This window comes from Falco naumanni, chromosome 1 (genome assembly GCF_017639655.2).
Source record: "Falco naumanni isolate bFalNau1 chromosome 1, bFalNau1.pat, whole genome shotgun sequence".
Classification (NCBI taxonomy): Eukaryota; Metazoa; Chordata; class Aves; order Falconiformes; family Falconidae; genus Falco; species Falco naumanni.
Window position 1 is genome coordinate 27,592,404 of NC_054054.1, and position 25,804 is coordinate 27,618,207.

Here is a 25,804-nt window from a genome sequence, read left to right on the forward strand (position 1 = left end):
ACAGGCTTTCAGCATCAAAGACTCAGAAGGTTTACAGACGATTTGCTTTTTAGACTCTCAAAGAAACAGCTCCATTTCAGTTAGCCATAGGTTTAGATATAAACTACACCACCAGACATTAGCTGCAAGCTCTATTTTTCACCTTTGTGCTGAATGTGGCCTCCAGAAATCTCAAGAATTAAGAATTTTATCCTTCATTCTCTCTTCCTGTGAAAGTTCTTTACCTTATGATTGAAGTACAGCACTGAAGCAACAAAGCAACTCAACAAACCACAGTACATCATGATCACTAAGAATACAATTTTTAAGCACATTTGCATGTGTGAAGCTGGTTTTGTGAGGTTCTTTTAAAGGCTGAAATAAGAATTTTGCAAATGAAAAGCATTCAATCAGTTATGTAGGATCAAACTTAACCCAATGCAAGAAGAATCACCAGCAGCGAAGCTCTTTTATGACCAGCAATAGATCTCAATTACTGTCACTCTGGGAAAAGTGGGGGGAGGGTGGGAAAGAAAGGAGGAGTCCACATCAACCAGCAGTTCCATACAAAGGACAAACCAAGTACAAACTGGCATTATCCACTCAATCCTTGTATCAGATCCTCGATGATCAACCTTCAGGGCAGACACACATATCCATTTAAGCCTGTATTTGTCCAGTCACACAAATCATTCTTTAGGAAAATATTTCCCACAGCCCTTCCCGTATCTTGATGTCCACAGAGAGGGTAAAAAAACAGAAATATAGAACAACTGTGTCTACACTGGGCAAGGGAAAGCACTGATTTTATGACAGTGATTTGTTACTATTATTCACTTTGACATATGACAGGATGGGAGATTGTGCTGCTAAAATAAATACAGCAGTTATATATGTGTCCTCTGCTTTGGTTTTCTGCTCCACTACAGCTAAAGAGCTCACATCTGATGACCTTGAGGGCACAGCATAAACGTCAGCCCCATGCAGGCAAAACTAAATGAAAAGATGATTGCATGGAAAAATGAGGAGCTATTGCAGGAAGGTGATTTACTCAGTATCATAATTTATGAATTGGTATTTTCATATTTTAATGTGGATGGCTTGAACTTGTCCATTAGGGCCATTTTAAAGTCTGAAAAAAAGAAAATGCAGCCGCCTGAACGTGAATGTCCATGTTTAAGTAGCTCTAAGCTTTTCAGAGAAACCTGTGATGCAGAAAAGATAGAAAGGTTTTGATTTTACCAATCTTGGGGAAAGATCACTGATGTAGGACCCAGTCCTACAATCTGATTTGTGCCAGAACCACTCTTGAGTCTGTCTGGAGAGTTTGTAACTGTCCACAATACGTTATTGTACTACGTGCCACAAAAACTTAACGCTGTATTAAGTAACAGTAGGTTTTTATAAAAACTGTTCTTTTTCAAAGCAGGGTTTTTCCCCTTCTAAAAGAAACCTTCTAGCTTTAAATTGCATACAGCTATCATTGTACCATGCACTCATAAAATAATTTAAAAATATCACAACTGCACATACTTTATTTTCCTTAATATCATTAAATGAAAAATAAACACCACCTACTGAATCTAGATTAGACTTTCTGACTTGTGTTTGGTGGTCAATAAGGAAGCATTTTTCAAAACATCCTCTAGTCTTAAATTAACTTCACCAAGCCATAGCAGTGGGTGACTGCAGGAATAACTTCATCATTAATTATTCCTCTTTGTAGTATCATATATTCAGCTTAATAGTCAATGTTGCTATACAGCAAACAGGACTTCTGAACTCTTGATTTGTATATGCAACCTGGGTTTCTAGACTCACTCTCCTTCTCACTCAGAACATTTCCACAGGCACAACTTTTTTTTTTTTCTTTTATTCTTTTTGCCTAGAATTTTCAGCTGGCTGTGAGTTGGTTTGAAGCTGTAGGTCTGACTAGGCTGCAAGGCAATGAGGAGACCCATTCGCTTCCTTTGTGCAGATTGCATCCAACACCTTTGCAGTAAGGTGAGCTGAACAACTTTGCTGTTACCATTTTGTTATTGTTACCGCTTGTGAAGCTGGGGAATTTAGTATGTTCAGCACTGGGGTAATGCATGGGTAAACACAGCTTCTCAACTGAAGAGCTGAATCCATACAGTTTTCAAATTTTCACATTCATCTTTCACACTGATTTTCAAGCTTTTCAATCAAATCTAAATACTACAGCATCACCAAACTTTTGCAAAGTTTAGGAAGTTGGTCACAGAGGTTGATTCATTTCTTGGTGAGGGTATTGCTTAACAAAGCAGAAAGAAATTAACCCAGCTGAGAAAATGAAATAAATAAAGCACAGGATGAGTACCAGAAAGTTCGTGTCAGAGTGAGGGTGAACCCACAAAAATGAAGAAATTGTCACATGACAGTATTTCACAACACAGGCAACCCCTCAAAGGCAGGTCCACTAGTAATTTTAAGACAGTGAAGTATAAATCATGGAAACGCACTAAAAGCTTTCCATTCCCATCACCATAACAGCAGCAGACACAAGATTGTAAGAAGATTATTTACCAGCACACAGATTGTTCCCATGTTGTTGATGTCTTCTTACAGCAAGGATACTCCACCTTTGTACTCACTGGGAAGGTACACAGTGACTTCTTCTCACACAGTGCTAGCAGGACAGACTTCAAAGTCTCTGACACTTTGCCTAGGTGGTTCTGTGTGCAGAGGCCAAGCAAGCCAGCAAGTCCCCCTGTGCAACTCTATCCTCATAGCCCTACTTTCAGAATCTATGTCACTATACAAAGAAAGAACATCAGGTTTCCTGCTGCACAGCCCAATCCCTTTAAAGTACCTCTGGTGCTACACTCTACTTCCATCATCTGCTTTTGAAAGTAACAGGAAAAATTTGTCCCAAATTATTTTATGTTTTCACTTTAGTTTCCAAATTTATGTCAACTTGGAATTTGACAAAACACCTAAGGTGAACTAGTTGGTCTGGAGCAGAATGCAATTCAAGTTACCTTAGCCCTTAAAGTAACTCAACACAGAGCTGGACAAACATCAATGCCAGCACAAGGGAAAACACTAACAATGTACATCAAGGAACAAATCAGAAGAGAAAAGAATAACAGAACCACCTCTTTTGACAAAGGACAGCTGTTAGATCTCCTCACTGTATCATCAGATATTACACTTGAACTAAAACCCCATGGCAGTTTAAGACCGACTGAATTTGGGATCTGAGGTCCAGCCTTCTCTCTGCTCTATATAGTGCAGCCTTGCTTCTCCATGACTCACAAAAGTACTCATGAAACTGTTCTGTGATCAGGTTAGGATACTAACTTAATTGAAATTGTATCACTTTTCCTTTTGGAATATTTGAAATTGCTCTGAACTGCCTCACTGAGTGATACACCACAGTGTAATTCAAGACCAGGGGAAAAGGTGGGTATGTGTAAGCCAGCAACCAAGGGAGCACAAAGCCACCAAAATCTGGACTGAGACTAGGTTAAGACATTAAGAACAAGTTTCTTATTGGAGATATGCAAGGAATCTCTTCTTTCCATGAGGAGGAAGATTTTGAAGGAAACTCTACTGTAACTCTCAAGGATGCTGGGCCATTATAGCTCAAATTACCCATACTGGACTTCATAGTCCACAAGCATCTTGTTAAAAAAAAAAAAAAAAAGACCTTGTAAAACCAAAGGAATTGTCAATAGTCAGACGAGAAACCATCACAATCTGCTAATTATGTTTTAGCCTCAGTTCCACCATTTTATATTTCTGCTACAATCCCCAACAGAAAAAGTGAAAGAACAATAAATAACCTTGGCAAAAATTCTGGCTCTAAAATAAAGTGCACATGACAGCACAAGTAAAGCACAGCTACTTTCAATTTAAGTCAAAAAATATGCTAACAGTGTCATCTGATACTGTGACTTCAACAGTATAGTATTCTGTAAGAGGTTTTATTAGTCATTCAGTAGCAGAAATTTCCGTATGATTTAGGAGAATTAAGAGATCACAAGAAAATACATTTTTTCATGTTGCTGCTGCTTTTTTAAGAGTGGGAATAGGCATCTCTTTACAAACCATGTGATTAATTTCATCTTCTTTGGTAAGACATTATCTCCAACTTAAGTCAGGAAACAGAACTGCTATTGCACAATGACTTCCTCTATGCGGCAATCACACATGAGGTTGAGTGAAATAACACATTATTTCTTATAAAACTAGGGTGAGCACAGGAGCACTTAGCTGAACCGGGACGTTACAGTCACTTTAGGGTCTGACAAGAGCCCCATAAAGGCTTGGGATAGTGCTGCTAGGGACAGGGACATTGGCTACTAAAGCTCCCTGAAGTAAGAGTTCACATATATAAATCCTTTGAACAGGTCCCAGGACAGAGCTGGTGTAGTCACAGTTATGCTATAGGCTCAGAATAAGCATAAAGCCTGATTAATTGTGAGTCCAAAGCACAGCTGGCTGTTTGCATTACATAGGACACTTAAGATTTACACAGCTAAACTTTGACCTACTTTATATACCTGACTATGTTAAGTGCACAAATACGTATTTGATTTTGCATTTGTTCTGTTGGATTTTTTTTCCTTCTGTTTCTTACATTAATTTCCCCATTTAGCATTTGGGAGACAGGAGAGACTTTCTAAGCCAAAAAGCAGTGTTAGCAATTTTCAGTTACAGATTCCATCAAAAAACCCCAACCGTGCATAAGAATAAGAGGCAGAAAACAGTCAAATTAAGCTTTCAGTTGCACTGAAATAAGACCAGTTACCTAATTTTGTTTCAGTGTTTATGCTTTTTGCAAAAGAACTGTGTTTAAATCTCCCTAGACTCATCAAGCAGTAAAATACAGTAGGAGAAGATCACCTCCATCTGTACAATTATCTTGCCTGAATTCTTTTAAGAAAGGGATATGGTGCTATTAAAACAGAGATAGGCTGTATCTTAGAGTCTAATGCAAAAACAAGTGGTGTAAGAATCCTCAGTCTTGAAGCTAAGCCTCATAACAACTGCTTTGGAGTTCACTGGGCCTCTGCCATTCCTTTTATAGATGAATAATGTGAAGCTCCCTCACAACATCAGCTCTGTGCAGTCTCAGAGAGCTAAGTGTTGATTATCTGAAACCAGCTTCTCCAGCACATAATCAGGTCACAAGCAACAGAGAGTACTGCATTCCAGGTAATACAGCATGATCTACTTAAGTGCATAAGCTATTGTAACCCATAAAAGTAGGTGAAGGTTGTTTAAAAACTTGGTAACTGTTTAAGCAATTGGTGGACCAAAAATCTCAAGACCTCTGACAAAAGGAAAGATCACTGCTGTAACCAAGCAGCTCAGTAACAGGGCAAGCACTACATTTTAAAAAGTGACTTAGCCCAAGGAGATGGGACTTACCTGTGTCTGCTATGGGGCAGATCTGGCGTAAGTAAAGTCAATGAACAGGCTCAGGTCTCAAGCAGCTGACCTAGTCTGCTGCAACACTACAGGCACTGCAACTCTCATGGTAACATTCCTGCAGCTGTCAGAAGCCCAGCTCCTGGGCCAAAAGCTGTCCTTGATTTATGATGCTACAGAATGAAGATTCAGAAGAAGCAACCAGACTCGTGCAGCTCTGATCCTGCATAAATCATGAGCAACACTTCTCTATAAAATAGAAAAGAACAGTTCCATCCAGTGTTTTGCTATTAGAGCATTAACAGCTCTGATAAACACAAGCATATATTACAGGCTGTTATGACAATTTGTGTCCAGACTCTTGGGAAGAATGAAGAAGGAAAAAAACCCACCAACAACACCACCCCAACTCAATTTAACCCTTACAAAATCAGAACTGAAATTTTTACATTTCTTCATACTCTAGCTCTGCATCAATCATTGATAATGTCACAGAAATATCTCTCCTTATAAGACATCAGGCTCAAGTTTCCAGGCTGTCCCTCAAATCCCCTAAACCATCAGTTCATATCACAGAAAGAAAAAAGGAGAAACTTCAAACACTCTTGAGCACCTGCTTCACTAAAAAAAAAAAGGTGACAGTGCTGCTGACTTCTGCTCTGCATATAGGAATTTATTTCACCCTGTGACCAGGAAGAACAGGTGGATGAGGCAGTTTACAAGAAACAGCTTCACATTTGCAGACTCTGGTCCTGATGGGGGACTTCAGCTATTCAGGTATCTGCTGGAGGAAGAACACAGCAGGGCATAATCAATCTAGCATCAATGACAACTTGCTGACCCAACTGACAGAGGAGGTGATGAGGAGAGGTGCTCTGCTGGACCTGATGTTTACCAGCATGGAAGGGTTTGTTGGAGATGAACCACTGGGGAGGGTCCAGCAGAGGGCTACATAGATGATGGAACATCTCCCTTGTGATGAAAGGCTGAGAGATCTGGGACTGTTTCGCCTGGAGAAGAAAAGACTGAGGAGGGGATCTTATCAATGCATACAAATATCTTAAGGGGGAGTGTGTCAAGAGGATGGGGCCAGGCTCTTTTCAGTGGTGCCCAGCGACAGGACAAGGGGCAACGGGCACAAACTGCAACACAACAAGTTCCATCTGAATATGAGGAAAAACTTCTATACTTTGAGAGTGAGAGAACACTGGAACAGGCTGCCCAGAGAGGTTGTGGAGTCTCCTTCACTGGAGACATTCAAAACCCACCTGGACGCAACTCTGTGCGACCTGATCTAGATGAACCTGCTTTAGCAGGCGCATTGGACTAGATAGCCTCCAGAGGTCCCTTCCAACTCTGACTGTTGTGCAATATGCAGGTCAAAGGCAGTCTTGGCTGCAGTGACCATGAGATGGTGGAGTGCAGAATACTGAAAAGCAAGGCAAAACACATAATCAAAACCCTGGGATTCAGAAAAACAGATTTTGGCCTCTTCACGGGTCTACTTGAAAAAGCACCATGGAATAAAGGCCCTGGAGGGAAGAGCATCCAAGAAAGCTTGTTGTTATTCAAAGACCACCTCCTTCAAGCTCAAGAGCAGTCCACCCAAATGAACAAGAAAAATATGCCTGCATGGATGAATGAAGAGCTCCTAACAAAATTCAAACATAAAAAGGGAGAATACAGAGGGTGGAAGCAGGGACAGGTAACTTGAGAGGAACATATACACACTGAGCATTGCAGAGACATGATTAGGAAATCCAAAGACCACTTGAAGTCAAATCTGGCAAGGGATGTCAAAGGCAACAAGAAGGGCTTCTAAACTACATAGGTGACAACAGGAAAACTAGGGAAAATAAGGGCCTACTGCTGAATGGAGCATAGGATGTGGAAAAGGCTAAGGTACTGAATGCCCTCTTTTGACTCAGACTTCTGTGAAACCAGTAACTTTTGAACTGTTATTCTTTATTTACAATAAATATAAAAGTATAAGAAAGGACAGGACAACCTTAACTTGCCTTATTTCTAAACTAGCCCAGGGCATTATCAGATAAACTAGTGACCGGTATTCCATTTGCCAGCCAAAACATCCATCAAATAAGATTAAACATATTTAAGTAAAAAAAATAATAATCATTTGGTACACTAAAGAAAGATCAACATAATGGCATGTGGAATTACTGTTCCAAACTGAAAATAAGAACAGAAATTACTCTTCCTCTGTAATGTTTTGGCTATTTTGTATCTGCTGGAGGGAGGTATCACATGACAGTGCACGATTAGCTTCTCATTATCTCTCTCTTTTGTTCCTCAGTGAACGACAAGCTAAAGCAAGGGGTCTTACAGAAGGAAAGGGGTGCTGTGCTTGTGGAAAACGAGCTCATGAAGGAAACAGCACACCTTACCCACAGTTCCAAACACTTTCTAACTACCACATCTCAAGTGTATTACAAAAACGACAGTAATTTTAATGTATAAAGTTTTCAACAACAACGATGTCAATAGCATCACATTTCTGTAGAACATAAGCAAGCATCAGATCAGACACTGCTGGGAAGATACACACACTGATAGCATGTATGTTTTCGTTGAAGCCATTGCATTTGTACTCTACCCAAGCACTCTGGCCAAGCTGTTCAACAAGGCTGTGGTCTTATGATGAAGGTCCTAACCTGCAAGCACAGATTCACTGGACAGTTAACTTTTCCTCAGCTTCTACCTTCATTACTCAACACAGTATGCATAATTCCCATCTATGACCTATCAGTAGTTTTCATAAGCCCCCTGCAGGAAATATAATTAAATCTAGCTCCATTCCTGAGCACCTACAAGGGATACGCATTAATGCTTCAGTCCCACCCTCAGGCAGAAATTAACCAACCATAAGGCCCCATCAGAACCTCCACAGAATGAGGGTGAAGGGATAAGAAAGTCCACTATCTGTAATTAGTGGAAACTTATTGAGGTTAAACACGAAGAAGGATGGAAGGCTACAGATCCCACAGCCAACAGCTCTGCTTAGAAAGGGAAATCTAATCCATAAGAGAAGCTCTCCCTAGGCTGTGTAAACCCACCCTTTTAGTACTAAGTGGAGTGGAATGATCTCTATATGCATGTGCTTGTTTTCAAGTAACATGCCAAGGAGCAGTTTGCCACAAAAGCTTCTCTCATCCTTCTCTACTTACTGCTATACCAGTAGGGGAAGTGAGCTGTGTACCGCCATGATGACCCAATGGAAATAAATACACAAGAACCTACAGAGTGAAGACAAAGACCCATGATAGGGCACTGCCTTTTCTTTCACTTCTAAAGAGAAGCAGAACAAATAGTTCCTTGCAAACAATCCTGATATTATTTAGTATTAATTACCTGTTTACTGATTTCTTCTCTAAAGTGGATATTCTGGTAATGGAGCAACAATGAATTTAAAAGCCCTGTATTCATATGCAGGAAAAACATTCATGTGTTCCCACACCCCCATCACTTCTAGATTTTAGCGTTAAAAAATGCTTTTGTATTAAACAGTAAAATAACCTCTCACTAATCAAGTATGTCGTTGCTCAATTTGTAAATATAAAGGAGCACAACTACAGCTAATGGACTGCAGTCTATCTGCAAAGCTGAGCTAAAAGCCTGGCCTGACCATTTCTGGTTTTCTGCACTTTCTACCACTTCCACTGCTATTCCTCTGTCTGCATGAAGTTCAAGTTTCTTGTCCTCCTCTTCAAAGGCCTTTACTGACTGTTTAGTCTTCTGCTCACCTGCTTTCATCTTAACATACTAACCTTCCTACTCTACTTCCCCCACAAACATCCTTCTGCCCTCTTTTTTTTAATTTATCCTAAAGTGGGGACTTATTTGCATACCTACAAAGTACCTTCTACTTCATATCCTCAGTCAGACCTGACCTAATCTGAGAACTCTTTGTCAAATCTCTACTACAGATTTATCCTTATCCATGCAGATACAAAGTACTGTGGCTCTTGCAATTGACAATGTTATTGTAATTAGTAACCAGTTGTTTTGTTGTTTGTTTTTTTTTTAACTAGATGAAGTGCAATTACCACAGAAGTCAGGATGTCCAAGATGGCTGGGTGAAGAGTTGTTATGAACACATAGACTCTGTGACTAAACCTATCTGGACTACTGTGTCCCTCTTAGAGAGCTGAAGCAAACAGATAAAAAAGAGCCTTCAGGAGCAAGAGTGCCAGCACAGGAGTCTGAGTCACACAGGCTGCAAAGGTCCAATTTCTAAAATGTTTTTCTTCTGAAGCTGAACATATAATGAAGCAACATATGCTAAAATTCTTCATCCCAACTCACTTGCTTTTAACAGAGAGCTCCCTCAACTTGTAACAAAAGTATACAGTACACTTCTATGCTTTCAAGTTGGGTATCTGCAAAACAGGTAGCATTAGTTCACTCTTGATAAATACACAAGCAGCAATTAGCTAAAAGGCGTTATGTGACAATATTCAGAGCAGAGTAACAACACCCTATAAAGCATAAGGGACTTACTTAAAAGGTAGATTAATCAGAAATTTCACTGAATTTAAGTAAAATGAGCAGGGCTTCACTTCAGTTGTTGAAACATAGTTCCACAAATGGAATGTCTACCTCCAAATTAAGAACCTAGCCTGCAAAAAAGTCAAGAGAAATCATCTTTGCAATCAGGGCAAATTAAGAGACCAGGTAGAGGGTAGTTTTTGAAATGACAGATAGCTGTGTAAATCTGGGGCTAAGTAGTTAAAATAGGTATCAAAAAATTCTGGGTCATGTCTCCAAAAACATGTAGACGGCTACAAATTTAACTCAAGACTTACTTCCTTCTTTTTCATTTCAAAGATGTCTAGGAATTTGATCAAACACAAGGAAGTGCTTCAATCCTCTGTTGCAAAAGAAAATGTACTGGAGGTGATCAGTGCTGTGTACTCACTATAATCCCATAAAAATAACAGGCAAAAATAAACACATAAGCAAACTGCAAAATGCATTTACTAACTTCTATTCAGTGCCAAGTTCTGAAACATCTGCTCATTATTCCTGCTGCCTCACATACATTTGACATTTTAACTTGACAGCATTTCTCACTTGAATGCTTATGATTTACAACATATTTGCCTTCTAATTTACCGGAACTGCCTTCTTATCTGAGGGGATTTAACTAAAGCTGTTTCCATATGTTTTGAGCTCTAAGCTTGAGACCATGGATTTGGAACTACACGATGTTTTGCTATTGGGCAGGTTGGCATAAATCCCATGTGCTGTGTATATTCACATAATACTTCCAAGGTGCTTAAGCAGGACATCTCCCATGAGTCAGGCAAGCAGCATGTAGCAGGATGCTGTTTTCCAGCACTGTAACTGGAGTCTACACTCAAGAGGTGAAAGATATGTCACTGTTTTGTCCCCAGTAGATCACAATAGCTTTGTGCCAAATCCTACTCACCTTACTCATTCACAAGTTATTGCCTCACATTATTCTCAAACAAAAGAAGAGAGCAACTATTTTTAATCCACCTTTTCAGCAAGGACACAACCTGCTCCTAGGAACTGCAGACTGCGCCATATCTCACCCACAGTGTGAGACATGCACACCCAACTCCTGCCTCACACCATGCAGCAGCAAGCCTGCGTATCACAGTTCCAGCACTGTGCTGTTGCTTTCTTCCATTCTCCAACACTACCTGCCAGGCTCTGTGGATTACAGAGCTAGGAAGAGGTCTCTACAGTGTCCTGTGGTTGGAGGTATGCTCCAAACCCCCTCCTCCTCCTGCGAAGGGAGGTGTCTCTGTTTCCCAGTCACATAGGTCTCAACTCAGGAAAACAGAAATTTGAGAGGTCTGACCGCAGGATTAGATAAAGTTCACAGTGACTTAAAGGTGAAATCCTAGCACTAGTGACATCAACAGAAAAACTCTCACTGACTTGAGGGCCAGGATTTCAGCCCACATCCCAAATTAAAGTGTTCTGTAAACCAATGAAACTCAGGCTCTGACCCTGTAGATCACTTCACATACTGAGAAATTCAAGTAAAGTGATGCTTATTGGCAAGTTTTAGTGATCTTACACTGTAGTGAAAGGTTTCAAACAGCACAAAAGCAACTCCAGTATTGCTTGCTTCCATCTTTTTTTTCTTTTTACTTACTTTTGTCTGATCATCAGCTTTAAATACATAGCAGATACTTTGCTGATTTGCTGCTCCGTCCTTTATCAGACAAGCAAAGTAGCTTGGGTCATGGCTGTTGTGAATCAGTTTGTGGACATGCTGTGGTTTGTATTCAAACAAACTTGAATAAATCAAAGGATCCCACTGCTGGATTTTCCCTGTGTCTGGTTCACATCGCAGACTTGCTGGTGAAACATAAAGTCTGATTTGGCTGACGGTGGGTTCTTCTTTGGAAGACTTTGTACTGAGCATCCGGATCTCTGCCACAATCCAAGGCAGCATTGACATGGTGGTTAGGGAATGCACTGGCAGAGAACCAACAAGCTGCAGACTGAAACTTGCAGAGAAATCACTAGATGTTTGATACTTTTTAACTTCGAATGTTATTGGCTCCATTTTACAGTCCTTTAGGAAACCCGGACTAATTCACCAATATTTCAGCTCCATGGATTGATGGTTCCGTTGATTAAGGAACTGAAGAGTTCTGAAAGGAGAAGAAATAATTATGTAGGTGCTGGAACTGTATCAAAAATGAACTATCAGTAACAGAAATACATAATAGCTTACCATCAGAAGAGACATAATGATCATCTACCATGACCCATCTAGCACATTTCCCCTACATCAGGCCTTATGATTTCAGGTCCAACGAGCATAATAGTACTAAATATGTTGCTTGGAAAAAAGTCCGTCCTGATTTAAAAGTTGCTTTACAACCCTTGCTAAATCACCCAGTAAGTAACTAAATTCAAAAACGCACATTCTTTCTGACCTGTGTCTGTTCATGGGCAGGCACATGTGGATCACACTGGCCTATTCCAATCCTAGATTCACAGAAAGAACTCAGCTGAGCTATTCTGACCTTCGTGATAATTGAAGTCAGTGCTTGCTGAAACACCTTCACATTTGAAAACAAAAGAGATCATCTTTCTTTTTCATAGGTAGATGATTAAGAATTTGGCTACTAACATGGAGTTTCTTCCTTGCATATAGTTTGCCAAGTGATCATGGGCTATTACAAATCAGACTCTTTCATTAAATAACACCCCAGAAGTTGTCATCTGAAAGAGCTAGCAGCAGTCAACTGATCACTGATAAACTTGTCAGATAGCAGAGATAAGCAACAATCCTTACAGCATCCCACTAAAACACAGATGAAGACTCACAATTCACGATTGCGTTTTAAGGCCTATCAGTCAGCCAGGAATATTTAATGTTTGCCACATTGATACTGTATAATTGTAATTTCTTAAAATATCAAAAGGAACCAAGTTACTATAACCATGTTTTACCTAGCATCTACTACCACTACTGTTATTACATTTTAGTATTTATAGTAATAAAATCCAGTAATTTCATTTCTCTATCAATTTTGGTTTGCAAATATAGTCTATGAAAACACACAGATTGGCATTTGTTATACTGCCATGTCTTAACTCCTCATTAATTGAACCTGGTTTCAGCTGTTACATTATTTTGTGTGAGACTGATGAGAAGCTGACAGGCCTATAATTGCCTATGGTTAAATGCCATGACACTTGTTTAGCCTCAGCCTCCCGAGAGTTTCCCATGAAAACACGTATTAAAAACAACATGAGCAGTCCCAAGAACTTCTTACGAAACATTTTAAATTATATTTGAACAAGTATTCAATAAATGACATAGGTTTACTGTTGCCACAGTATTTCTTGCTTTTGTTCATTTACAAACATGATCAAAAATAACAGTATTTTTCTCATGAGTTTTCATTAAACTTTGTCCTTTCTTTCTCCTTGTAAAAATACTTTTAAACTGAGTTTCTAACAGTGCTTCACCCTGTTGAAAAATTAGGGAAATTCTAGGATTTAAAAAAAACTTCAAGATGGAAATTCATTAACTGAACAAGTGTTTAAAATGCAACCAATTTGCAAATGTCTGAGTGGGAAAAAACGTTTCTGCAGTAACCGGCAAACTGTAAAAACAAAAGAACTGCAGAAACCACATTTGGGTACATTTACTTTTTTGAAACTTTTGCATCTTTTGACAAATGAACTCTGTAGCAATGCTACCAGTTCTAAGGATGCCAAATTTAGCAAAAGAATCCAATAGTGCAGGTTTTAAAGACACTATTTGACATCATAAGTAGCATTCTAGATGTGCAGAACAATTTTTTTAAAAAGCCTTTTTGTAAACATCTGTGTGTGTTGTCTGCGTGGGAGGTATGGGAAAAAGGGCCATGAAAATCCAGAATTTGTATGCCACATTTCAATTATACTGCAACTCTTTTTCCATTTTTTTGTGTTTTGTTTTGCTTCACAAACAAGAAGTCAACCATCTTTAAGATGAATACAAATGCATTGGATCATATAGGATAGTGGCTTTGGGAAGCATTTTTACACCTTATCAACACAGACTGCTAAACACAATTACCATTATAGTTTTGCATCTGTCAGTGTCGAAAGAGAATCAAAATGGTCCCTTTGCTGAACTATTACAAATTTTTTTCTTCTTAACTGCAAAAATGAAAAATAGCTCACCAACTGCAAGGAAGACTGGATTCATTCATAACTACAAAGGTGTGTAGTTCAAAATGCATAAAAATTGAGTTTTCAGCTTTTAGTATTCTCATCATTTAGTGGCATACTTAATAATATCAGGATAAGAAAGCCTAAGACAACTCTATTCTTAGTTGAAAACAGGAGAACTGAGCTACTGCATGGATGATGACCTATCAGCCACATGTTTTTTCTAACCATATTTCTCAATTATGTTTCGTCAGAACTCTTCTTTAAAAAATAGAATTAAATAAAGTGCATGTAAAAATAAACAATATCATCCCCATTTAATTCAGCTTTTCAAGGAAAGTAAGTTTCATTTGGACTACCACCACTACCATGCTCTTTTACCCCAGACCTTCAAGGCACTGCAGCCTCAGGTAGTAATAAATATCACAATTTAATACAGTACTTTGCATACCAACTCTAAGGACTGAACAGTATGTAAAAAAACCAGATTGATACTCTGTCATATTTAAACAAACACTGTACTGCTGGAATGTATTTAATATAAATGCAAAGCTTCTTGGCATTCATCTCATTTTAACAAAATAAACACCTCGCAAAGTCAACAGCATAAATATGCCAATGTCCACATTTGTTATTTCTAAAGAAAAACAGTTAATACTAAATCAAAACAGTTAACTAGAAGTCAGAATGCTAGGGTTTTTTTCCTAACATTAAGAGTGGCTAAAAGTGCAGTTTCTCAGAGCACAAGTTTAGTACCATCAGAAGATCTTCTTATCTAACCCATATCGTTCTGTATGTTTCATCTCCCCTTTCCAGCCATCCTTTCTTTGTTTCCCCATTTCATCCTTACCTTAGTTTACATGCAAATCCCACCAGAAATTATACCAATTGCATGCTTCCAGCATTAACATCCTGTAAGTTTACACCAAGGACTAGGTTTTACTTCATGACCATGAGGTATTATGTACATGCTCAATTTAGACCTAAAAACAGTACTGTTCATCTCAGCAGGCCTATTTCCAGCCATAAAATTAAGCATACATCGTGGCCAAAGATTATCTGTGCTCTGAATCCATTCGTGTCTGCCCTGACTACACCACTCACAACTCTGGCACCTTCACCCATCTCTGGTTGCCACCACTCAGTTCATCCCCTCTAAAAAACTTGGCTGTACAAGTGCCATACCCATTTACCATCCATATTAGTACAGTATGCTTAACAAGCTTCCTCTTCCTCCCAAGCATCTGCCTCATTAACTCAAAAACAGCTTCTTCAAAGTGAATGCTTATTTCCCCTTTAATCCAAGAGGGAACAGAAAAGGTATAAAAGTAAAGCTGCCCACTGTCTTCTTCCACCTAAACTTCCCTTGACAGCTTTAAGTGCCATTCAGCTCCGTTAATCCGGGCTGCGAGAAGACTGCCAGGATTTGCTTCGCACATAGGCTGAATGTCTCCAGTCATTCTCCCATTGCTCATGGGCATAACTGGGACAGATCCTCTTTCTCCTCTCCACTGGCATCTTCTGAAGGATCTCCTTTACCTTTGCACTCACAGCTGAGTTTTGCACTAACTTGAGTGACACTCCCCAGCTAACAGCTTTGTTATGTCTGAGAAATGTTAATATTCACCAAAGTGTACTTAATGTTGCCACTGTTTAACTTGCTTTGATTTAGCTGTACTTGCTCCATCAGCGTAAGAACAGCCAGGCAAGCTGCAGCACATACGATATTTACACAAACCACACAAATAAATGTAACACCACCTTCTATAACTAGGAGACACCAGACAGACTCACTAGTGTGAAAGAGACACATGGGATCATACATGTGCACTTTGTCCTCAACTGCTCTTTCACTGTGGTCAATCAAGCCTCTTCTCACAAGCAGGGAGCACTCTTAGAAAGCATGTAACACTATGCCGATTGTCCTAATCTAGCAAAATCTGATACTGCATTTTAAAAAAGTATATACACATCAGGCTCTTGTGCTCCCAAATTAAGTTGTATTCTCATCTTTTTACGTGACCAGAAACTAAAAGGGATGCCTTCAGAGAGAATTCAGGGTGATGGCCAGACAGCATGAAGGGGACAGCTACAAAAGTTAGTACTTCTGCCACTCTGGACTCCAGGTCTTCTGTGTATGAAGGTACATCTCTAAGCATCTGTGCATCATGCAAGACAGCATTCGTCAAACCTCACCTACTCTCATGAGAGCAAAGACTTTATCACCAGGACAAAGCACAGGCTCTGGGTGCCATTTGGTTAGATGGGGCCAGGTCAGCTTTGAGGTTAGGAACAAAAATCTTGTTGGGTACAAAGAACAAGTTGTGTTAAAAACCTAGGAGTGTGGGGCACTGGAAAACAGCTTTTGGCAGCTAGGGGAAAAGCAGGCAGATTTGGGATGGACTGAAAATAATACAGGAAAAAAAGGCAAAGAAGGGAGAAAGATTGTTCTAAACCAAAAGAACGCAAACAAAAATAAAGCAGAAACTACAACAGTACTGAAGAGTTATCCTTGTTCTGTTGTTTCTTCCGAACTGGACTAAATTCAATACAGACATGCTGCCAAAAGTTTCAGACTCTTGTTCAGAACACAGGTAACTACTGACCTAAGCAATCCTTCACTTTCCTTCAGCTCTTCACCTGGTTTGGTAGCAGTTGGAGTGCACGAATCCACAGCAGAACTGACAAGTTCAGAAGATGGGTCAAGCAAGGAAGCAGTCAGAACTTCCACACAGCAATGATTAAATGAGTCTGACTTGTGAGCTGTTGAACAGAAAAACCCCAGCCTCCTCAACCTTTGCAGTTCATATGAGAGGCAACTGTGCAGTTACTCCACATCAGGCTGCCGATATGACAGCAAGGTTTTTTTCTGTAAATCAGCTTTCCTTCTCCCCTCCAAGAAGCTAAGCAAAACTTCCAACTGTACAGCAAGGTCTTGTGAAAAACAACTGGTTCAGCTCTTCTGTGCATGGCATTAGTGCTGAACCCTGCAAATGGAATCAGGGGCACTGGTACTGACTGCACTTCACCACCAATTATTTTAGCAGAAATATCATACTACTTAAGGATTAGGAGGAGCCCTGGCCTGCAGCCAAAGCTCTGGAACGCAAGCCGAAACTAAATACCACTTCTCCCTCTCTGTTTGACCCCTGACAGAGATTTACATTGTCTTCACTCATGCCAACAGATTTCTCTAGCCACCTAGCAGGATATATAGAAAAATACAAATGAGAATATGTGTTAGGTATGTCATGATATGTCACTGCTGAGTGACCTCTTGGTCCTTTTATGCTTCCATCAACATACATGAAATGACATTCTGCTCTGCTCTGATGTCACAACACAGAATCCATTAGATCATTCTATAGGGCTGCTAGTTGCAAGCTTTATCTTTTTTTTTTTTAAATTTGAGGCTTCAAACACCACTTTTGGCCTGGCTTCTACTGTGAAATAAGATTGTTTGATATCATACCACAGGTTGCTCTCTGTTTTCAAATAGTTTTAATTTAACTTAAACTTGCACTTGGAATCATGATGCACCCTTCTGTTACAAGGATATTCTTTTTATCCCATAGCTACTCACTATCTGCTGTTTCCTTTTGGAGCAATGGCTTGCTGTGGGCAAGTCCAGAAGTCAATTTGACTCCAAAATTACTCTTATTTTCCATTCTTTTTTCATATACATTCATTAAATGCTGACTTCTAAAAGATTCTTTTCAATTCTGTCAGCAGCTTCAGACATGGCCCTGAATAATGTTCCACCATGTACTCTGAGCAAGTAGTTTGGTTTTGTGGTAATAATCATACCTAAATATTTACCAATACAGCCAGTATTTATGTCACTTCTCAAATAGGTTAAGAAAATTAAATAGGCTATTAATAAAAAAATGGTCCAGCAAAATGGTACTATATTCTTGATTACAAACATACAAGTTCATAATCAACTATCAAATGAAGAAAATTGCTCACTTGCTGCCCTTGACACTTGCTGCTATTTCCTTAATAGAGCCCACAGAAATTAATATGCTGATGACTGAGGTCTTCTATGTCAGCCCCATACAGACCTGAAAAAAAATATTGGGCTGTTCTACCACTGAGAAAATCTTTGTAAAAGAAAGCTTGCTAGGTAAATTACATTCTGAATGCCATTCCTTTTTATTCAATTGCATATCAGCAGCCAAAATACTTACATCCAACTTTTCAGTTAATCAAATTATAAAGTAAAAAAAACATCAAGTCATCCACGTATCACTGAATGTGTTTCACATTCCTTCCAGCCTGTCATTTTTCTCACCTGCAAGCATTTCTACTTTTGCACATTACCTATGACTTTCAGGATTTCCATAAAACAGGTTGTGACAAATTTCCATTTCAGCACTTACAGGTGTTAAAAGTATAATCATATTCATCGGCAGCTCACAGGTATTTGCTATTCAGGAGATGTGTATTTTTATTAACTTCGACCCCGATGTTCCATGCTTTCTCTGGGCTTAAGAGCAGGCACAAATCCTATCACCTGCGCTGCTAAAGGCTCCCACAGCTGATCTGCCATATTATCCTCTCTCCCAAATACAACACAGCATACAAAGGTCTCAATCTTTTCAAACTGCACTATAAATAACCACATTTGTTTCATACCTCTCATGAGCGCGGTTTCGAGAGATCGCTCCCTTGTTAATTTAGTAGGCGAATTTAAAGGGCCATAACAACGCTGCGCCAGTGTGGGGCATTGTAAGGTCCAACCCAACTGCTGCCGCGGGGAGGCCGGTGTCACCCCCACAGGAAGAGCCGCTGCGTCGCTTCAAGAAGTAGCAGGTCCCGGGAGGAGTTACACCGCGCGGTTCTGCACCGATGGCTGGAAGGTGCAGGCGAGAGTGAAAAAAAGAGCTAAACGCAGACCGGGGCGCATCAGCGGTTAAAGTCAAGCGGGTCTCGTTACTCTGAGGAGACGCAGGCTCTCCCAGGACCCTGCCGCAGCTGGCCGCTCCCGTCCCGCCGCCCCACAGAAATACTGTCCCCAGAGAAAGCGCTGCGACTTTCCCGGGAGCTCCCTCGCCACCGACGGCGCGACCCTTCCGCGAGAGGTGGGAGGGCGGCACGGCGCCCTACCCGCGCCACAGGCACGGCGCCCCGGCCCGGAGCCGCCCCCCGCCCCACAGCCCGCTCCCCTCGGCCGGCCGCGCGCCGCCGCCACCCCGGAGGCCGCACACGGCGCACGGAGCTGCCCCGCCGGCCCGCAGCCGCCCCCCGCGGCGGGTCGCTTCGTTTCTCTCCTCAACTCTTTCACTTCCTCACAGCTAAACCCCGTTCTTCCTCCTTCCTCCCCTCCCGAAACGCAGCTCGGCCCCACCAGCGCTGCTCCTGCCGACCGACCCGCAGCCAGCGGGGGCACAGCGGCCCCCGCCAGGCCTGGAGCCGGAGCCGGGGCCGGGGGTGCCCGGCCGCCGCCGCTTACCGCCGCCTCGCCGCCGCAGGATGTGCTCGCCGCAAGGAAATGCCTTCGGCGGGCAGCGCCCGCGGGCTGTCAGGCGCCGCCTGCCCACCTCCCGCTGAGGGGAGCGGGGCAGTGAGCCGCTGACGGACGCCGGGCCGGAGGAGGGGAGATCACACCAGCGCCTCAGGGCACCGGCCAGGCCGGGCAAGGGGGCTGCTCGGCGCCTCCTGTTTAGGGCCGGGCCGCCCCACCCCTACCTGCCGGCGGGCGGAGGCGGGGGAGGGCCGGGCAGTGCACCACCAGCTACCGCTTGCCGCCCCCCTCCTGCTGCCCCGCCAGTGCGGGTAAAAATAGCAACAGGCGGCGGGTCCCCGGCCCGGCGGGGGCGGGAGTGACAGGCGCCCGCCAGGGGCGGCCAGCGGCTGGCAGCCGGCGACAGACGGGCGCCCACGTCGCGACAGCGGGCAGCTGAGGCCCCCTGCCCCGGCCGGTTTCGACCCCCTGGAGGAGCATGGCGGCGGCGCTCCCCTGCGCGCCTGTCACAGCCTCTCATCTCCCGCAGAATACAAGCCATTGCCGCCTGGGCTGGCGAGCGCGGGCTGGCGGCCAGGTTAGCTGAAGCGGCGAGCAGAGGCGGGAAGGCGGGAAGTTCGCTCGGGGAACTGGAACGTCCCGCACCTGGAATTGCAGCCGTCGCGTTCCCCCTCGGGCCTGGGCCCAGCCCCGGCTGTGGGCTCACCTTCCCCGAACCACCTTCGCACCTTGCCTCCCACTTCTTCCCTGCACGACAAGCCGCACACGGATATGTGTATGTATATGAAATGTCTGTAAGAGTTGGCGCTAGTTAGTCGTTCAGTTGCCAGAGAGTGAATGGAGACTTAATTATACTCCTCTGCTCTTTCCAGATGATCAGGGCACCCTGCATATCCATTCTGCAAACCACTTTTGCACTCAATTGATTTCAAGTCTTCTTGACAGTAAGACCACTGATTTACTTACTTTTAGCCCGAGCACATTTGTAGAATTGAAGCTTTCTCAAAGAAGTTTGGTCAGCTGCTGCACATGTGCTCCACTGTGAGGGAAACAGTCAAGTAAGCTGTCAAATGCAAGCACAATGTTGCCCTAGATTATGAAAAGCAAGTCACAGTTTGGTATGTAAGCACAGCCCTTGCAAAGTGTATGGTGGTTGTATCTACGTGGCTTTTGCTTGCTAGGTGTACTTTCATAGGATTGTTGATACAGGAATCGAAGTGTGAGCAGTTCCCTCAGAGCACTTGTTCCCAATCTGTACTTAGTTCATGGTTTGCTGTTTCTCCTTCAGATGTGGGAATAGGTATGAGCGCCTCTTGTTTTTCAGTGACATCCTTTACATTCCTTGGGAATAGGAATGCCACCTCTCTGTAAACCATGCCTGACTTGTGTTTTTAAACCATCACAGCTAAGGACAATGCTCTTATTCCAGTTATGACCCACCAAACACAGTATCTGAGACAAGTGTGTTCTTTTGCTCATTTTAACCCTGCTGCCCTAAGCACTGCAGGCCTCTGGTAATCGTGTTCTAGAAGATGGTGAACTTCAGTCCCCACCCAGACAGCTCCTGCACTTCAGCCGGGGCTCATGCATTCCCAATTACCAACCAATGAGCTTAAGAAGATTTTCTTTACTGCTTCACTGTTGCCTCCAGAAGGTGATAATGAAACAGATAAGGATCCTACAGGACTAATTCTTGCTGCTTGGGGTGATCTTTGGATAACAGAAGTCAATACTAGAATGCTATGAATCCTTTCTTCCTCCTCCTCTTTGATAGCTGGGAAAGAAATGAGACTGTGCTTGAACTCATTCATGGCGCCCACTATTATTTTTCTTGTTATCTCTGGCTCATAGGTTTTAATTCTTTGCCTGGCAGGGTTTTTTTTGTCAAATTACTCATGTTCTGATACAGTATTTTATAAGCAAAGTGAAATGCCTTGGATAAGAACTACACTTGTATTGGTTTAATAGCACCATTTCCTCTAATGTTGGGAAAAGTCCTCTTTTTTCATTCAGGTAGATATAAAATACTTCCTTACAGTTAATAGGAGACAAACATGAAGTATTTGTATTGGGCAAACACCTTGAAAAACTATTCAGGAACAGTTCAATCCAGCCAATTTCTATAATGCTTATTGGTAAGGTGTGGTAAAAATGTACTATCTATGTGCCTCAAAAAGAAAGGAAATTTTAGTATAACATTTGCAACATTCGGTGATAATTTTATTTTAGGATATTTTGCTTTTTAATTAAAACTGATAAAAAATCCAAGTAATAAAAACACAAGATCTGTCAACGGTTTTAGAAGGTATTTGAGAACAACGTATTACTAATGAGATAGAGTGAAGAAACAGACAGGTCACAGTGAGCATCTGGAGGAAACTCCACCGTCTTCAGCAGTGTACATGTATGTAACCATTCATTTCAGTGCTGGTCATACAAACTTAGAACAGTGCTATGATGGAAATTAAGTTGTTTGCAGAGACAGTTTATAAACAATGCACAAGAAAGAGTTTAAAGCTGAATGAGATGAAACAAAGTGTGTTTATGTATGAACACACTTTGGTGCCAGTGGTGATAACAAGGGAAAAAACCAACTCTCATGGGACAAAAGAGTGCTTCTGAATAGCCATGCGGTAAAGCTGCAACTGCTCTTCATGGTCTGTTCTTGAAGTAGAAGGGTATTTTAGTGTTATGTAGCTCATGAGTTACATAAGGTGATACAGAAATGGAGAAGATGGGCTTGTACGTATAGTCACCTCTTTCTGGTTTTCACACCTATCAGGCAGGTCTGCAAGGTGTGGTTCCCATGATTCAACATCCACACTTACCTGAAGACAAGTATTTAGGTGCTTTATTTGAAGAACAAGCAGGGCACTCTGTCTTTTATGTCTGTTTAACCAGCATGCAGGAAGGTAGTTTGTTTTCTACTCTGCCTGAGAGTGTTCAGCCTGCCTTCCCTGAAAGTTATCAGCAGCCTCCAGGCTGCAATGGACAGCATTCCTTATCTCTGCTTCCTGAGAAAACTATGACTTGGGGTGGGTGGGTGGGTGGGGGAAGGAGAAACCAGAACAGGGGTCTTACGTTCCAGTCCCTAAAAAGGGAACACTTGCATGCGTTCCAGGGGCTGGAATCCCTGTGCTCAGGTGAAAGCCCTGAGCTTTAGACTTCCTAATAATTTTTGATTTTCTGAAACAGTAGATCTCTGATCTTTTTTCCTTCACAGGCTAGTTTTTCTTTACAGTAGTCTGTTAGCTAAAACATACTACTATCACATTAAATTCTTCAGACTGAGGAGGAAAATCAGCCTGGGCTTTATACATCCTGGAACCATGATCTATAAAAGAACACCAGTTTAACCATTATTTCTTTATCCAATCCCACTATAAAACAAAGAAAACCCCACCATGCCTTTTGCATAGAACTTGAATTCACAAGCTAATATCAGGCATGCTATGAGAACATGTAAGCAATGAAGCCTCTCATGTAGGCTAAGGAGGAGAAGCATCTACTCACTTGATCCCAGTTGGGGTAGGATTGCAGATCAGTACAAATTTAGGCTGAATGTGCCTGGCCATGGGTAAGGGCAGAAATAGGGGCTGCTGCGACTCTGGATTTACCCTTTGAAGTATTACGAGGCAAATGGGCAATTTTAGATGCTTTCAGAGTTCAAGTTGCTCCAAGTTGGGCAGCAGTCGAGCAGTAACTACGAATTTGAATGTGGGCACCTACATTGTGTTTCAGTTGAATTATAAGCCTCTGTGCTTTTCCCTCTGAATTACCTATAATGATGAATTTCTATTGCTATTATAAAACAGCCCAAGTTTCTCTTAAATCTGTTTAGTACCTTATTAAGGGCATGATACTAACTGTTTGGCAGTCCTTCGACTTAAGTGAGCTCTGGATGAAGTACTACATTCTTATCCAATGATACTGTATCTCCAGATGCTATTTATATATAGTTCCAGACATTTCATAAACAAAATTTGAATAACTGTTATTACAACACGTTTGCCTACTTCATATGCTGTAGGAAAGCATACCAGCAACATTAATGATCATAGACAAGAGGTTTTCTGTTATCACTGATCGCGTAAAGAATCAAAAAAGAGTTGAGCTGCTTTTACAGATCCTGCCTGCTGCTGCCTCTGTTTTTGTGCATTTCAGATGTCATGATTAATCCTCCCTCCCTTCATTCCCATAAATACATTTGAAAATCACTTACCAGTGATTGTGTGAGTATTTTAAGCTTTTCCTTTTGTTTGGAAGCTGCTGTTGCTATGCCATCATTTGTATTCCATTTTATTTAGGTGGGTGTTAGGATATGATTGGACAGTTTAATAGGCTGATCCCATTATGCATAGTGTTCTGATGGTGCACAACCTCATTTCAGTTGCTGTACAACAGAGAAATGTTGGCTTCCTCTTGGAAGTTGAGCAAAAATACCATCCTTGATGAATTTGTGTACTTATGTAGTGCAAAGAAATATGATGAATGAAAGCAATTCAGCTTAGTTTAATTATCTTTGATTACTTTTGTATTTATGGGCAGAGAACAGTTTTGTTGGTGATTATTTTTATTTACAATTAATTTTTAGATTTTTAGATTTATGTATGGAATCCAGTTGCCTTCAGCCACAGAATCCTGGAAGTCCCTGACCTTGTAAAAACTTATGCTGGTGCTTAACAAACTCTAATTTAATATAATTTTAATGTTGCTATTTGCAGGGACTATTAAAAAAGGATAAAAGATTTGCTTGTTGTCAGTGTGTTAAAACAAAACCCACAATCACTGGAACTTTGAAAAGCAACAGCGAGACGGAAACTTAATTTACAGAAACTTTGTAGGTGAATTAGTTACAGATTCAAGCGCATACTTGTACAATATGAAACTAATTGCTTATATATTTAATATTCTTTAATAGTGAATTCCATTTATCCTTATATGAAGTGCTATTAAGCAGCAAAACCTCAAACAAATCCTTCTGCAACTTAAATACAATACTTGCGTTTTTCATAATATTCTGTGGACTAAGTTCACAGCCTGTAAGGAAGATGAATTGTATTTACTTCCTTCCACCCAAACTGTTTCATAAGTTTACTGAAAAAAATAAAATTCAGGGGTGGATTTAAGTCATGACTTAGTAAACAAACTAATAACTTTCAAGTGAAGCCCATCAGTCTACTCTTAAAGCATTACTATATTTTGAGGGGTTTTGTCAGAGTTTTTAGTACTAAGTTCTTCTCGATCTAGAGGCATTTTCCCCCCTAGCCCCATAGGCATGATTCCCTACAGGATTGAACGTTTACAGCTTTCATTGGAATTACATGTATTCACCTGTTACAAAAAAGGGCTCATTTTAAATGGTTTTGGTAAGAGGGATGTGTCTTTCTATAGGAGTAGCCAGGGGTTCCCATACACTTGAGTTCAGTCTGGGCTGTGAGCATTCTTTATTCTAGTCATAGCAATTCCCATTTCTGGATAAAATATTAGTGCCTCTGCTCCCAGTTCAAGGCTGGTTATTCACAAATTACATGGTTCTGGGTTTTTAACATCCACCCTGAGACTAATAATCTCTAAATTGGCTTCATCATCTTACACAATGCTTTGATGGAGAAATTAGACCAGCTGTGAAGAAGCTGTAGTTTAAACACCAATTCCAAAACACACCACTAACTTCTCTCTTTGGTATACTCGTACTGCCTTTGTTTCGGTTCTTTATTTCAGTTCTAGATCCTCTTTCTCTGATGCAAGGCAAGGTTAGTAAAGACTCCAGCAACAACAAGTTTCATCTTGTAATTCTGCAGTCTGTCATGATTGTTCAATCAGCTTGATAAACCACTGTGTTGGTTTTTTTTTTTTTTTTTTTTTTTGTTCCCCTCACCCAAAGTTGTGAACTTCTGTTTGGAACAGAACAGGGAATAGAGCAAGTAAATTCCTCGTCCTCGGGAAGACAGAACGATAGAGACTGGGTCATCATCTTGACTATATCTCTACTGTTTCTGCGGATGCTCTAAAGCCATCTTAAGGATGTCTCTGTATACATCAGCTCATTGCTGGATGTGCTGCCAGACTTCTAAGACATTTGCAGAGTTGTTCAATTGCATCCGCTCAGTGTACAACACTCAATCTCTCATCGGCCTTTGTGGGATGGCTATAAAGGCCCTTCTGGCTTGCCTTTTACCATATTCACTTGGTCCATAAGACCCTCTGTATAACCTAAAAAGAAGGGGTTCTCAGCCTGATGACAATAAATCGTGATCTTGCTGTACCAGTACCTGGTATAGG

At 41.3% G+C, this 25,804-nt stretch overlaps 1 protein-coding gene across 10 annotated transcripts in view; it reads right to left on the bottom strand.

Annotated features, from left to right (window-relative positions):
• The window catches only part of TBC1D1 (TBC1 domain family member 1), a 113,619-nt gene extending 93,799 nt beyond the window's left edge, over positions 1–19,820 (bottom strand). For 2 of the 10 annotated variants that reach the window (XM_040587660.1, XM_040587602.1), the window contains exons 1-2: positions 18,691–19,217; positions 11,528–12,032 (exon numbers count right to left, since the gene is read on the bottom strand). In XM_040587660.1, coding sequence (XP_040443594.1) covers positions 11,528–11,944 — 417 coding nt within the window. In that variant the 5' untranslated portion in view covers positions 11,945–12,032; positions 18,691–19,217. Of the gene's footprint in view, positions 1–11,527; positions 12,033–16,658; positions 16,800–18,021; positions 18,117–18,690; positions 19,218–19,507 lie in introns of those variants that run through there. The other 8 variants (XM_040587623.1, XM_040587613.1, XM_040587634.1 and 5 more) reach the window with 8 other exon arrangements.
• Positions 19,821–25,804: the final 5,984 nt, after the last annotated feature.